The 12,844-nt window shown below is 43.4% G+C and overlaps 1 protein-coding gene across 1 annotated transcript in view; it reads left to right on the top strand.

The window, feature by feature from the left end:
- sema4c (sema domain, immunoglobulin domain (Ig), transmembrane domain (TM) and short cytoplasmic domain, (semaphorin) 4C) overlaps positions 1-11,912 on the top strand; it is a 98,601-nt gene extending 86,689 nt beyond the window's left edge. The window contains exons 13-17 of the mRNA XM_073467212.1: positions 3,267-3,382; positions 5,126-5,283; positions 6,201-6,292; positions 6,521-9,067; positions 10,641-11,912. Coding sequence (XP_073323313.1) covers positions 3,267-3,382; positions 5,126-5,283; positions 6,201-6,292; positions 6,521-7,416 — 1,262 coding nt within the window. The 3' untranslated portion in view covers positions 7,417-9,067; positions 10,641-11,912. The remainder of the gene's footprint in view (positions 1-3,266; positions 3,383-5,125; positions 5,284-6,200; positions 6,293-6,520; positions 9,068-10,640) is intronic.
- The last annotated feature ends 932 nt before the right edge of the window (positions 11,913-12,844 follow it).

Here is a 12,844-nt window from a genome sequence, read left to right as displayed (position 1 = left end):
GCAAGCGTGCCAAGTGACACTTTTCACAATGCACACACTTTGACTATTACCGGTGCTTCAAGTCTAACTGAAATTTCCATTGCTTTCAAACAGTTTAACTGATATTTTACTTGCTTTTGTCTCTTATGCTTCAACTGACAGTTCGACTGCTTCCAGTGTTTACATTTCAACTTGCGTGTACATACCAACTCATGCTTTAGCTTAACAGTGTAGATGCTTTGAGAGTCAAGTTCAACTGATTTTAATTGCTTGAAGCTCTCAACTTCAAGTTCTGCAGTGTCAGCACTTGCAATGTTCAAAGTAAGCGAGCACACTTAATTAATCCTTTATGATAATAATAATTAAGCATTTTCTGGTAGGTTTTGGGGTCAAATTGACACCACACTCATCAGCTTTAAAAGTGACAATGGCCTTTCATCATTACCTTTATGACAGTGCCGATAAGTAAATTATCCCTTACAAGCTAAGCTATTGATTATTTAACAGGTTCAGATTGCATTATACAGTATACGGTACGTGTTATTCTGTAGTACAGTGTTCTCAATACAGCAGTGAAAACACATCCAAGGTACACAGTCTTTCTTCATATCCCCCTGTTCCCCCACTGTGGGAGAGTGTGTGTTGGTGTCTGTGTGTGTGTTGAGGGAAGTATTTGTTGAAGAGATGAGAGCTCGCAGGCCGTGGCAGCAGTCAGGGACAGGTACTGGCATTAGGTATGGTGGCACAAAACAACATGCCATCTGGCCTGACTTCAGCTGGGTTTCAATTAAGCGCTTGATTTGCATGCCGAGATCCATCTTCATGCATCAAAGGAAATGTCTACGTATGCGCGACTTAATTAATATCTCCAGTCAGTAGCTATCGGGCCCGTATGCAGGTGTCCTGTTCTGGCACAAATCTGAAGTCAGCCGGCCTTCCCAGAGCCTTAATCTTGAATAACACAGATCTGACAGTGGATTCCAGGGAATGTGAATTTGAATGCAGCCCATCTCATGAATGAAGAGGGACCCATCTACTTACCATTCAGATCACTGCAGCGGCGGAGTGACTGTGGCAGCTGACAGTGTGACAACAGCGAACCCAGGGCTTCTCTGCTGGCAAGCAGGGGGAGGCCAGCCCGGACACACACATGGACACAACGACACACACGTGCTCACACACATGAGTAACACTCACAAACTGATATATGCAGACACACAGAGCGATACGCACGCTCACACTCGCCGAGCCAAGTGCAGTCATCCCCGCTTGTCGTGCTTCACAGCACAAACTCAACAGGGCCCTTGGCAGACGTGCGCTCATAGTGCCAATTGGGCTGCGGGCTTGATTAGCTGCAGCATAGCGACAGCTGATGTGAAAAGAGAGAGAGGGGGCGCTTGTCGAGACTGTTTTTCAGAAGAAAAAAAAACGGCTACAGGATTGAGGGATTAGCCGACACCGGTCCCTGACGCCGCGAGAAGCGAGTGTGATGATATGCCTGCTGCTTGCTGTGTGTGTGTGTGTGTCTGTGTGTGTGTATGTGTGTACGTGTGTGTGTGTGTGTGTGTGTGTGTACATGTATTTCCATCTATCAAGCCTCCAGTTAGCTACCGGGTTAGCTTTTCATATTATCCGTGACAGTCTCTTAATCAAGAGGACCACACAAGAAAGCTCGTGTCAGCACGCAACACTGTTCCATCCATACGCACACACACACACACATCAAGGTCACCCCACCAGCTGTGCCTGAAACACCTTTCATCACAGGGGATCTAAACTTGTTCACAATGCCCTACATGAAAGGAGCAGAGGATCTCCTCTTCCTCCTCCTCCAGCATCAGCTCCCCACACACCGCTCGAAAACCTCTTCAAATGTCTCTGATAATATTACCAATACCGGAGGTCTTATAAGGCCAGGAACAGCATCTGGACTCTTTTAAATTCACCTTCAGATAGTTACTCGCTGTGCTGGACCCGACTCAGCAATGCAGCTGTACTTTCTGGCAGCAGGAGAGGTTGTTTTCTGTTTCATTTTCTGTCGTTCTGAGTTGCAGAGTAGCATGAAATTTTGGTGCAGCTGGCGTTAAAGTTTCACAAATTGAAGTTGATGAAAGTTGCAGACAACCTGATGACTCTGTAGCTACAGTGTGTGAATGTGCTGTATCATTTATCATCTTACTTTTGCTGTGGAGAGCACATCCTTCTTGACCTTCCTCAACCTTTTTCACAGCAGACATTTTTCGACATAACAGGAAGCACAGGTGTAATTAATAACAATAATTAAGGCCGCAGTCTGCTCCAGTTCCAGGGACTGTGTTTGCAGGCTGGTTCTCCCCAAATATCATTGAGGTTATTAGTTTCACCTGTGCTTTTTCTGCCATGACACGTCTGAATTAAGCATTGAATCCTAACGGAGCCATTGCCTTAGGTTCATTTCTGCAGAATGCAGTCAACAGAGCAGCTGGGAAAGTAAAAAAAAAAGAAAGACAAATACAAAAGAACTAAATTACGTTCAAACCAATGAAGAGCTGTGAACACAAGGAGCAAAACATGTCTTCGGGACATAGAATGCAGGACTGATATGGAAAAACTGAACAGGAACATCGTAGACGCATGACGAAAACAGACCAACTGACAACGAGTAAGAGAAAAACAGGTTTGAATAGACAGGGACTGTCACGAGGAGAGAACTGCAAAATAAAACAGGAAATAACTAAACCAAAAACTCAAAGCAAAACACACAGTCAGTACATTTTTTTTTGTGAACAGCTGCTAAAGAATGCGTTCGCTTGCCTACATGAGGATTTTCAGCTTGCGTTTCAATATTTAAATCAACTGTCTTGGCATCAAAGGAGAGTGTTTGTATATTATGATCTCTCACCATTAATATTTGAATGAACGTCTATGCAGTCGCAGGTGTGAGTCTGTGAGTGTTTGAGCGCGTCATCAATATTAAAGTAAAATACTGCGCCGTCACAGGTGTTTGTTTACACATCATTAATATTTAATTGACTGATATGCAGTCACAGGTGCGTGGGTAAATGTGTGATGTCACATCTTTATTATTCAAATGAACTGGTGTGGAGTCACAGGTGTGTGCGTGTAAATATTTTAACGTCATATCAATGGTATTTAAATGAGCTGGTCTGCTGTCAAAGTGTGTGTGAAGCTATCTGATATTTTCTATGCATGCAGGAGACAAAGAAAGTCTATTACACTGAAATGAACTTTAAGTTTGACTAGAAGTGAGCTGAGCTGAATCTTCTTTCCTCTGTTGTGCTCTACAGCGGAGGGCTGGCTGCAAAGGGTGGTGATTCTGGGCTCGGAGGCCCACGTGATAGAGGAGATCCAGCTGTTTGAGACAGGCCAGCCAGTGGACAGCCTGACCATCTCCCACTCCAAGGTAAGGAAGGGGGAATAGGATGTCTCTCAGCTATTTCAAAGAATTGGTTTTCCGAGGGGAATTGTATTCTCAGCCTGTGAAAACAGTTTTATAATGTCTTCAGCGGCTCTGGAGGAGTTTTGTTAAGTCTGAGAAAGTATCTTTCGATGGTGTCACCAAGGTTAGCTTGAATCTTTTTTTGGAGATCAGACATTTTTAATGGAAAGTCCACATTACAAATTGGGGGCATGGAGTTAAAAAAAGTCTAATGAAAAGATGCATACTGTATTTTTGTGGCTAGATAAAAACAAGTAACAAAACGATATGAGCCTTTGGTTCATTTATGTTGACCATCTCAAAAGGGGAAAAATAGGAATAACCACTCAGCTGTCTGTGAGAGCGCTCCATCGCAGAGGGGTTAAGATGCCGACCATGAACTACAACATTCCTGTTTAAAGAGAAAAATGAAAAAGAGAGCTTGAGAGATTTAAACGCACAGCTGCCCAAAGTCACATAGTCAGTTTCAGAAAATGTCAGATGCACCCCTGCCAATCCTGATGTCTGAAAAGTCTGTGTAAGGGGGTATAAATCGGTACTGTACTCATTTAAGACACATGACTTCCATTAGTTCTAAATGGAGACTAAAATTTTCAAGACAGATACGACTGTCTCTAAATGTATTAAATTCATGAAGGCATTTCAGTTGATTAATCTCTGTCTGGATACTAGACTGAGAACACGTAAACAAACCTGGCTCAATACTACAAATTGAGGCAGAAGGCATTTTAATAAGGAGAAAGTAGCTCCTCTTCTTTTTATTTGATCATTTGAGTTTAAGCTTCCAGCTGCTCCTGCAGTGTAGTAGAGTCTAACCATGTGCATACTGTCGTCATGGACTGCTAGCTATAGTGTTTTCTGTCTTTAAGAGAGATGAGAAATCTTAATGGTCTCTCAGGGGAAAAGCTGTTCAAACTTTCTTTGTTGTGTTGGTGATCTCCTGCCTGGCCAGCACATCTTGAGGTTCTGTACTTCATCTGATCACATCCCTCGAAATTGTAGCTCTGGTTCCATTAGCTTGCTTTGCTGTTGCATCACTTGTTCATTAGTATTCAGAGACGGCAGCAGGACTTTGTCTATTGCTGACACTTACAATCATAGATCCATTGACAGCAGACAGACAGTCAGCACGGTGCCATTGGCCCGGTGCCACTCAGCAGATGTTTTTATCAACTCTGCCCTTTTTCAGATCAAGTGTCGTCTCATGAATCCAAAAGCGTCCTCACAATAACAGTAATTACAATCCTTCACCGCAGCAGGGAATTGAACCTCTGCCCCTGTTGTTTTCTCAATCTCCTGGCCTGTCAGCTGAGCCTGTGTGTTGACTCCAGCCGTGTCCCCATGGCTCTACAATGGCATGTCCCCCAATCGATGCATTTCTGACGGGGCGTTCCAAGCCCTAAAACCCACTGCTTATCTCATTAATGCTGGCTTAGCCGCGACCAGACATTTTATAACAGCTTTTGCGAAAAGAGCGCAACCCAGATTGGATTGGACGAGGGTCGGGGGGGTGAATGTTATTGTAATTGAGAGTGATTATCCCATTATCTCCTCTAACTCCTAACTGAGTCACTCTCCCTGTCTCCCTCTGTTTATCTTCCTTCTTGTTTTTCATCTCTCTCTGGTTTCTGTCTCTGGGTGACGACTGGACCTGTTCTTTGTCTTCCTCTTTCTCTGTCTTCTTCATCTCTCTTTGTTTCTTTGCAGAAGTACGTCTACATCGGCTCTCGCTTAGAGGTTCTCCAGCTGCCCTTGGCCAACTGCAGCCGCTATCAGTCTCTGCAAGACTGTCTGCTCGCCCGGGACCCCTACTGCGCCTGGGACGGCGAGGGCCGGGCTTGTGTCCGCATCGACCTCCACCGCGGGTGAGAGGAGTACCTATGTGCACCCATGCATTCATACTAGACACTACATAGACACTGATATTGCTTTTTTAAGTCTTGGCATTGATATTTTAAAAGAAGCTGCAGACTGCATATATTGGAAAAGTCTCTGAGACACTATTAAGATATTATGCACCCCTTAAGCTCTATATTGACACCCATACTAATCAAAGTCTTTTGGCTGGATATAAGCAGCTCCTCAGGAGTGAAGTGCAGGTTTTACAGACTTTCACTCTGCAGCTGTTGCATAACATCCTCCTGCTTTGCATGCTGTGATTTCACTGGTTATCCTTGTGAAACAAGTCAGAGGGCACCCTGAACTTTTACAGCATCTATGTTATAATTAAAGACCAGCCTTTTATTATACTAATGTGCAATTGTCTATTTAAGACATTTACGGGTTATTTGTAGCTAAAATGTTGAAATGTTGAAGTGTACATTTATTTTAAAGGTGCACACTTTTTTTATTCCTTTACAAACTAAATAAACAAATCTTTGTTTTAATGGCTGAATAAAGTGACCTTAAAGGACAACACAATTTCATACTTTGTTTATATTTGGCGGACCCTGCCACCTTTCTAGCTTCAAACAGTGTTCTGGGGACCTTATTTTTCTCTGAGAACAGCTTGTTTATTCAGTTATGAAAACAATAATTGTATTATTACCTCATTTATATTGTAAATATTAAAATTCTTAATTTGAATTTCTTCTCCAAAACTACATAGTGCTTTTTTAATAAAATCTCTATAGCTGCTGGTTATTTTGAGTATCATTACTATTACACAACAGATTGCACACGCACATTGGATCCATTGTTGTTTGTGGTACTCTGTGTCCCTCAGTTCTAGTGAGAGGCCATTATTAATGTTCCGCTCTGCTCTCTGCCCTTTCCCCTCCAGCTCCACCTCCTCCCTGTCACAGGACCTCATGCTGGAAAGGTTCAGCCGGGGAAAAGCCAAGTTCGATAAGCCCGTCTCCATCCCCAACCCTGGTGAGTATGTGCCCACACCTCAGTAGTGGCCCCTTGTGGGGATTGAGTGTAACCACAGGAGTAAGTCCAAGAGAATGGACTTGGAGCTGGACTGAGTGAATACATTTGCACTGACTTGAATAAATTGAATTAAGTGGAGCGCTGGCTGCTGTAGAAAATGAATTGGAATTATTATGGATGATTCTATAACCCCCTCTCTTTTCTACTCCTCCTCCTCTTCCTCTGCAGAGCACTCCCGTCTGAGGAATGTAACAGTAGTGGTGGGCTCTGACATGGTCCTGCCTTGCCAGCTCGTCTCCAACCTGGCTCAACCCTGCTGGTTTTTCAACGACCGTGAGCTCCAGCTGGGTGACCCTGAAGCAGGAGGGCCGCGCTTCGACCGGACCCTCAAGGCCCTCGTCGTTCCTGAAGCGGGCCAGATGCAAGCTGGGCGCTACATCTGCTACTCTGAGGAGCAGGGGGTCAAGTTTCAGACAGAGCGCTACCAGGTGGCTGTAGTAGCCAGCGCTCCGGTATTCATGGAGGCCCGGGCTCCGGACAGCAGCATGGGGCTCTTCTGGGTGCTGGTCATCACCCTCGGAGCGGCGTGCCTGCTCCTCCTCGTGGCAGCTCTTTACCTTCGCAGGAGGCTCAAGCTGGCGCTGGGCAAGGGAGCCGATATGAAGCCTCTTGAGAGCACTCTGGTCTACCCCATCACCCTGCCCAAGGAGCCGCCCACGTTTGTGCCCAGCAAGATGCCCACAGATGAGGACCGTTTCTGGGAGACAGGCGCCAACTACTACTACTCAGACGGCTCGCTGAAGATCGTTCCCGGTCACGCCCTGGGGCCCACCAGTGTCAGCAGCACGGCGTCGCCCAGCGCCATTCCCGGCCAGCCCATCCACTCCCCCAGTCGTCTCAGCCTCACCAATATCCGAGGCTCCGGTAGCAATGGCTACATCCGCCTCAACCTGAGCACAGCAGGGGAGGAGAGGGCTAGCGGGGCTGGCGCTGGGGGCGGCGGGCTCGGAGGCCTGGGCATGGGCGGGAACGACTACTCCAGCCCCTTCAAGGAAGAGCTGAGACGCACCCTGCAGCAGAGGAGCGTGCTGCCTGACGCCAACCCAGAGGAGTCGTCCGTCTAGGCCTATCCTCCTCAGTCTCCATTCCCTGAGTTGGAAAAACAAAAACAACCAACCTACCTCCCTCCTTTTGAGGATGCCTGCTCTCTCTCTTACAGTGACACGCTGTCACTTCCCCATGCTCTCTCTCTCTCTCTCGCGCTCTGCCAATGCCTGTTTGGCTCACTGTAGACATTTATAGCACACAGCATGTCAAATACACACACTCATACAACATGTTCGCCAACATGCACTTCTATTATTATTGTGTTTTGGGCAACATGCAGTCATGATTGTGGCTTCTTCTTCCTCCACTGTGCAATTGCCACTTGTGTAAATTGTGTATTTAAAAAGGCTGAACGCAGAGGAGAAACCACCTCAAGCATGGAAGTGAAACAAAGGGCGTTACATGTTTTCGGAAGGGCACATTTCTTTTACGTTGAGTGGACCAAGCGAGGCTTTTAGCCCTCGCGCTGAAACCAGTTGACGAACGGCAAACGCAACTGACTGGAAATACGAACTCTCTGTCCTTGTGTTCCTTTGAGACTTTTTTTCAGCTTACTGCACTTAAAAACTGGAAGCGCGTCTTCCCTTTTTGTATTTGTGAGCCAAGAGTGTGAGAGCAGTATAAGAAGACTAATTAATCTCGAAGCAAGACGACAATCACATCCCCGTAGCAGGAGCTGTACGTGGGACCGAGAGGAGAGGAGAGAGAGCGAGAGACAAAGAGAGAGGAAATTAAATGGAAAATGAAGTGAATTGGAGTGAAAGACGCAAGGGGGTTTTTTGAATGAAGGACAATCTCTCAAGACTTTCTCTGCTCAATTGGTATTTTTTTTCCCCCATGTTGTATTTACCCCGGAGAAAGTCCTTGATCCCTTCTACTTTAATTTGTTGTGATGGTTGGTTTGAATTAAGACATTTTCTTGTTGTTCTTTTTCTATGTCTTACGGACTACAGCAGTGTTCAAACAGTTATCAAGTGACTAACGGCTCTCCTCTGTGAATGAAAATGCGAGGGCAAGCGCTTACATTCCTCGCTCAGCCCTGCACGGTGACCTTCAAACGCACCTTCAAGTCCAATATACTACAAGTGCACTCCAAACGACATTTATTAGAGTCAGAGTGTGTAACAGATGCGTGTTTTGTTTAAGCTCTTTTGGATGTTTGTTCTTCTCTTCAGAAAGAGAAGGCTATTTGCATTCAGCTCTTAGCGGCGGAACAATAACTGCACACTTAATTCCAAATTGAAGCTGACGTGAAGACATTAGGCACGGAGAATGTAGTTGAACCCTAACTGTTGCGACCGCTGTGGATGTCTCAATAAGTGCTTTATATCTTATGTGTTTGGTGAGGGTGGTAACTTGCACTGCCAAGAAGGAAACTACCCCTCCCACACACACACTCTTACACACTCGCAGTCCTCTGAATGCCAACCATCCTGGACTGCAGTGTGTTTCTAACGCCCCATGGAACCCCTCATTCTTACCGACGCCCAGAGACTGACCCAGGGCTACTGTGGACTTATACAGAGGAAGAGCACTGTAAAACACACCATCATTAAAAGAAGACACATACACAGTGTAGATGAATGAATGGACCGACAGACAGACTGAATGCTGCCGTGCTGACAAACTGCTGGCTCCAGGCGGGAAGCAGCCATGAACCAGAGAAAGGTATTGTTCCACTTAATTAAAATCAAGCAAACAGATTTAAGCAAAGTCCTAAGCCTGTAACGATTTCCAATTTGGTTTTTGGCTGCTCAGTGTAGTGTTAAGAATTATTCCGGTTATTTATCTGGCTTATCTGGCCGTCTCTAAAGCTCAACTTATCAGTCAAAGGAATAATTCAGTGTTTAGGCTAATTTGCTTATTTGCTTTCTTGCTGAGAATTAGATGAGATCGATACAGCTCTCACGTCTGTCTGTTAAATATGATGCTGCAGCCACGAGACACTTAAACGCTAAACTAGCATAAAAACTGAAAGCAGGGGAAAACAAAGGTAAAAAAAGCCAAATAACTCTCATATATTGTTGGTTTAATCAAAACCACAAATTGTGAATCTCAATCTCAAAGTCAATGTTCCCTGGCAAGAATTCTCTGGCATGTACGCCCCACATCCATTGGCATAAATCCCAGGGGGGACAGGGAGGACATGACCCCCACATCATAGAAAAAATATTATTTATCCCCTCAAATAGGCCTATATCATACCACAAATTAACGTAGAACACATTTCTAATCATCACCAGTCTTCATTTCTGCTACACTGATTTACGGGTCGTTCTTATGTTAGTTAGCAGTTAGCTGATGTTTGCTAGCTATCCACAGTAACATCAGCCAATGTTTGCAGCTGTTTGAATTTGATTCGATGAGAAGAGCTGGCAGTACAATGTAGGTTTCTGTAGCTGGCAGAAAGCTACAGCACTCTTCTTATATATGAAGTGTTACTAATCTATAACAGTATATTGACGAAAGGCTTAAAAAATGAAATGCTAATGTAGCCTGGTTTATGAATCTGAATGCTGTATCCTTAAGTCGACGTTAGCATTTAGCTCAAGCACTTCTGTGCCTAAGTGCAGCCTCACAGAGCCAAGAGAGTGGATGTAAAAACATAGTCTTATTACATCATTATGTTCTGCACCATTTAATCAGTCTCCTTCTCATCAAAAGCTTGTCCTTGTGCACACTTTTATTAAAGTCGGGGGAGGGACAGGTGCATCAGAAGCTTCATGGCAAAAGATAAGAAAAAGGATCCGCACTGCCTAAAGCCTGTGACTAGAACATTTTATTAAAGAAAAAGTGTTTCAATCTGACAATGATCAAAATAAGTTGACCTAAGGAAGACCTCTGTCAGACTGAAACTTCTGTTCAGAAAAAATGCTTCAGACAGTATATGGGACTTTTTCATACCAATCCTCTAGTCAAAACTGACAGATATTACTACATAATAGTTTTACATTTGCTAGAAAGTCTCATATACCCTTATTAATTACCTAATCTATTTCTCTAGTCAGACAGAATGATTCAGCAGGGTTTATTGAAGTGCCAGACTAAAACATCTAAATCGCCGACAGGCCGATCCACCCAAAATGTGATGTGTTCAACGATCATGTAATGATGTCCTAAAAAAATATAACCTACTTTCTAAACTAATTTCAAGGAAACTTTGAAATACAGCGAGCACTGCATATGTTTGCTGTTACTAACTTTGCGTTATTTTGTCCTCTTTCTGTGCTTTGTCCATCAGGGTTGGCTTTTGTTTTTTTTGGGACGTGTCTGTCGGGACCAGAGGAGCACAGCAAGAAGGAAGGGGAGGACAAAAATACCTTGTTTTTCCCCCACTGTGTACAGAGTGCTGAGAGAGATGTAGAATATCAAAACGATCCCAAGGTTGAAGAGGTACTCAGCCATCAGCACTCCATCCTAGTGTTGCATGATCCTCTGCAAGTGGACTGTCCATCTTTGATATGATCATCCTTGTACAAGTGCATCATTTTGATCGGTCATTTTTGGACTTTTACAGACACTGATATTGTGGAACTCTAATGCTCTCTTTGGAAAAAAAAAACGAAAATATGTCTGATTTTATGGTTCAAGGGTTGTACAGGAATTCATGGCTGCGTTTCAACATGTTTACTTTTTCTGTGCCTCTTCACCTTTTGGATAAGCCAAAGTAGACTGCAGTTGCTTTTGTTCTTGTTGAAATGCTTAAATTAATTTTGTTTGATTCCAGATCGATATTTAAGTCTCAGCAGTCCGTCCACTTTGCTACACTGAGCTGATGCCTGCAACCTTTCTGCATATTTTATCTGCAGCTAAATTTTCCCTCAAGCAAAACATGAAAATGGCTTGCGGCTGATGGACTTCCTGTTTGCTTCCTGTTTATATGTCAGTAGTGATCTGCTGGGCTCAATTCTTTATCCCCTACCTTCATGAAAGGCTGAATAATGTACCAAAATTGTATACATAATTTAATGTATTAGCCCCTTAAAACCAAATAAGTATCTGCGATTCAAAGCAGATCATTAATGGAATGTGTCCACTTGATATTATTAGATCCCCTGAAGCAGTTAGCTAAAACATTTTAGCTCTTTACACTGGTACTCGGTTATGTCTTAATATATTTCCCTTTTACAATTTGGCTTTTGTTAACATAACATGTTGCTAAAAAAATAAAATAAAGGAAAACAAGTCTAAACCTTGAAAAAAATGCATGTGTAATGTACTTTATGTGCATTTTTTCAGTTCTTCTGCATTTGTTTGCTAATAATATTTTCTCTCACACAAGGCTTTAAGTTCTGCTGTTTGTTTTTTTTCCCGCATTATTTGGATTATTCTATTATCACTAGGATTTTATTTTTGCCCCATTTTTGCTCGTCTGTTATTGATCTTTTGTTTGTTTTTAAAATATGTTAAGTAACTTATTTCCCTTGTACAAACATGTTGATATTTATTATCATTGTACATATGTCCTTATTTTTTATATGTGTATATATACACAAATAAAAATAGAGATATACTTGAGGTGTGTGAGTTCGTTTGTCCACAAATATTACACATTATTGATTTTCTGTTTATTCGGAAGTAATACACAGCCTGTGAAAACAGCTGTGTAATGTTTTCTGTAGCTCTGGAGGTGCTCTTGTGAAGTCAGAGACAATAACCTTGATGATGTCATAGTGATGTCATCAGGGTTAGCGTTTTTCAGTCTGAGCTTGGAGACTACAAATTTACTGTAAAACCTAAAGATGCAAATACCAGCTGGAGGGAATAGGGTGTGTGTTTACCAAGGCACAGAGGGTCTAACAAAAAAGAGATACAGTGTTGCATTATGGGAAATGTAGGATCCAGTGTTTAGGACCTAAAGTCAGGATATTTTGACCATTCAGTTTTTATATCTGTCTCTTGAGATTCCCCAAATGTTATGGAAGTGCAACACTGAATCACCAGAGAGTTCCTTCCACAGGACATGACACGTAGGTAATTATTAAACAGTGTTTCTAGATTCAAAGTGATTTAAGCCAGGTGTGTATATGCACGGATCAGAGGGCCAGCAGTTTAACCTTCCATCTGTATGCGCGCTCATCTCCTACCCAGATGAGGCCGATGATGACAGTTGGGTAATCTGCAAACTTCAGGAGTTTAACAGACGGATCTCCTGAGGTGCAGACATTAGTGTGGAATAGAGCAGTCGGGAGAGCACAAGGCCCTGGAGGACACCAGTGCTGATTGTGCCGGTGCTAGATGAGATTCTCCTCAAACCTCAAACCTCAAACCTCGCCTCAACTGCTACCTCCGGTCTGATAAGAAGTTTGTGATCTACTGACAGGTGGAGAATGGGCAAAATGAGATGGATGAATTAAGATCAACAAATGCAATACAATCCCTATGTCTTATATGGAAAAATTAATTCTGATAAAATCCACTTCTCCAAACTCAACCTTTAGACAA

This window comes from Pagrus major, chromosome 5 (genome assembly GCF_040436345.1).
Source record: "Pagrus major chromosome 5, Pma_NU_1.0".
Taxonomy (NCBI): Eukaryota; Metazoa; Chordata; class Actinopteri; order Spariformes; family Sparidae; genus Pagrus; species Pagrus major.
This window is presented reverse-complemented; position numbering and strand designations above follow the sequence as displayed.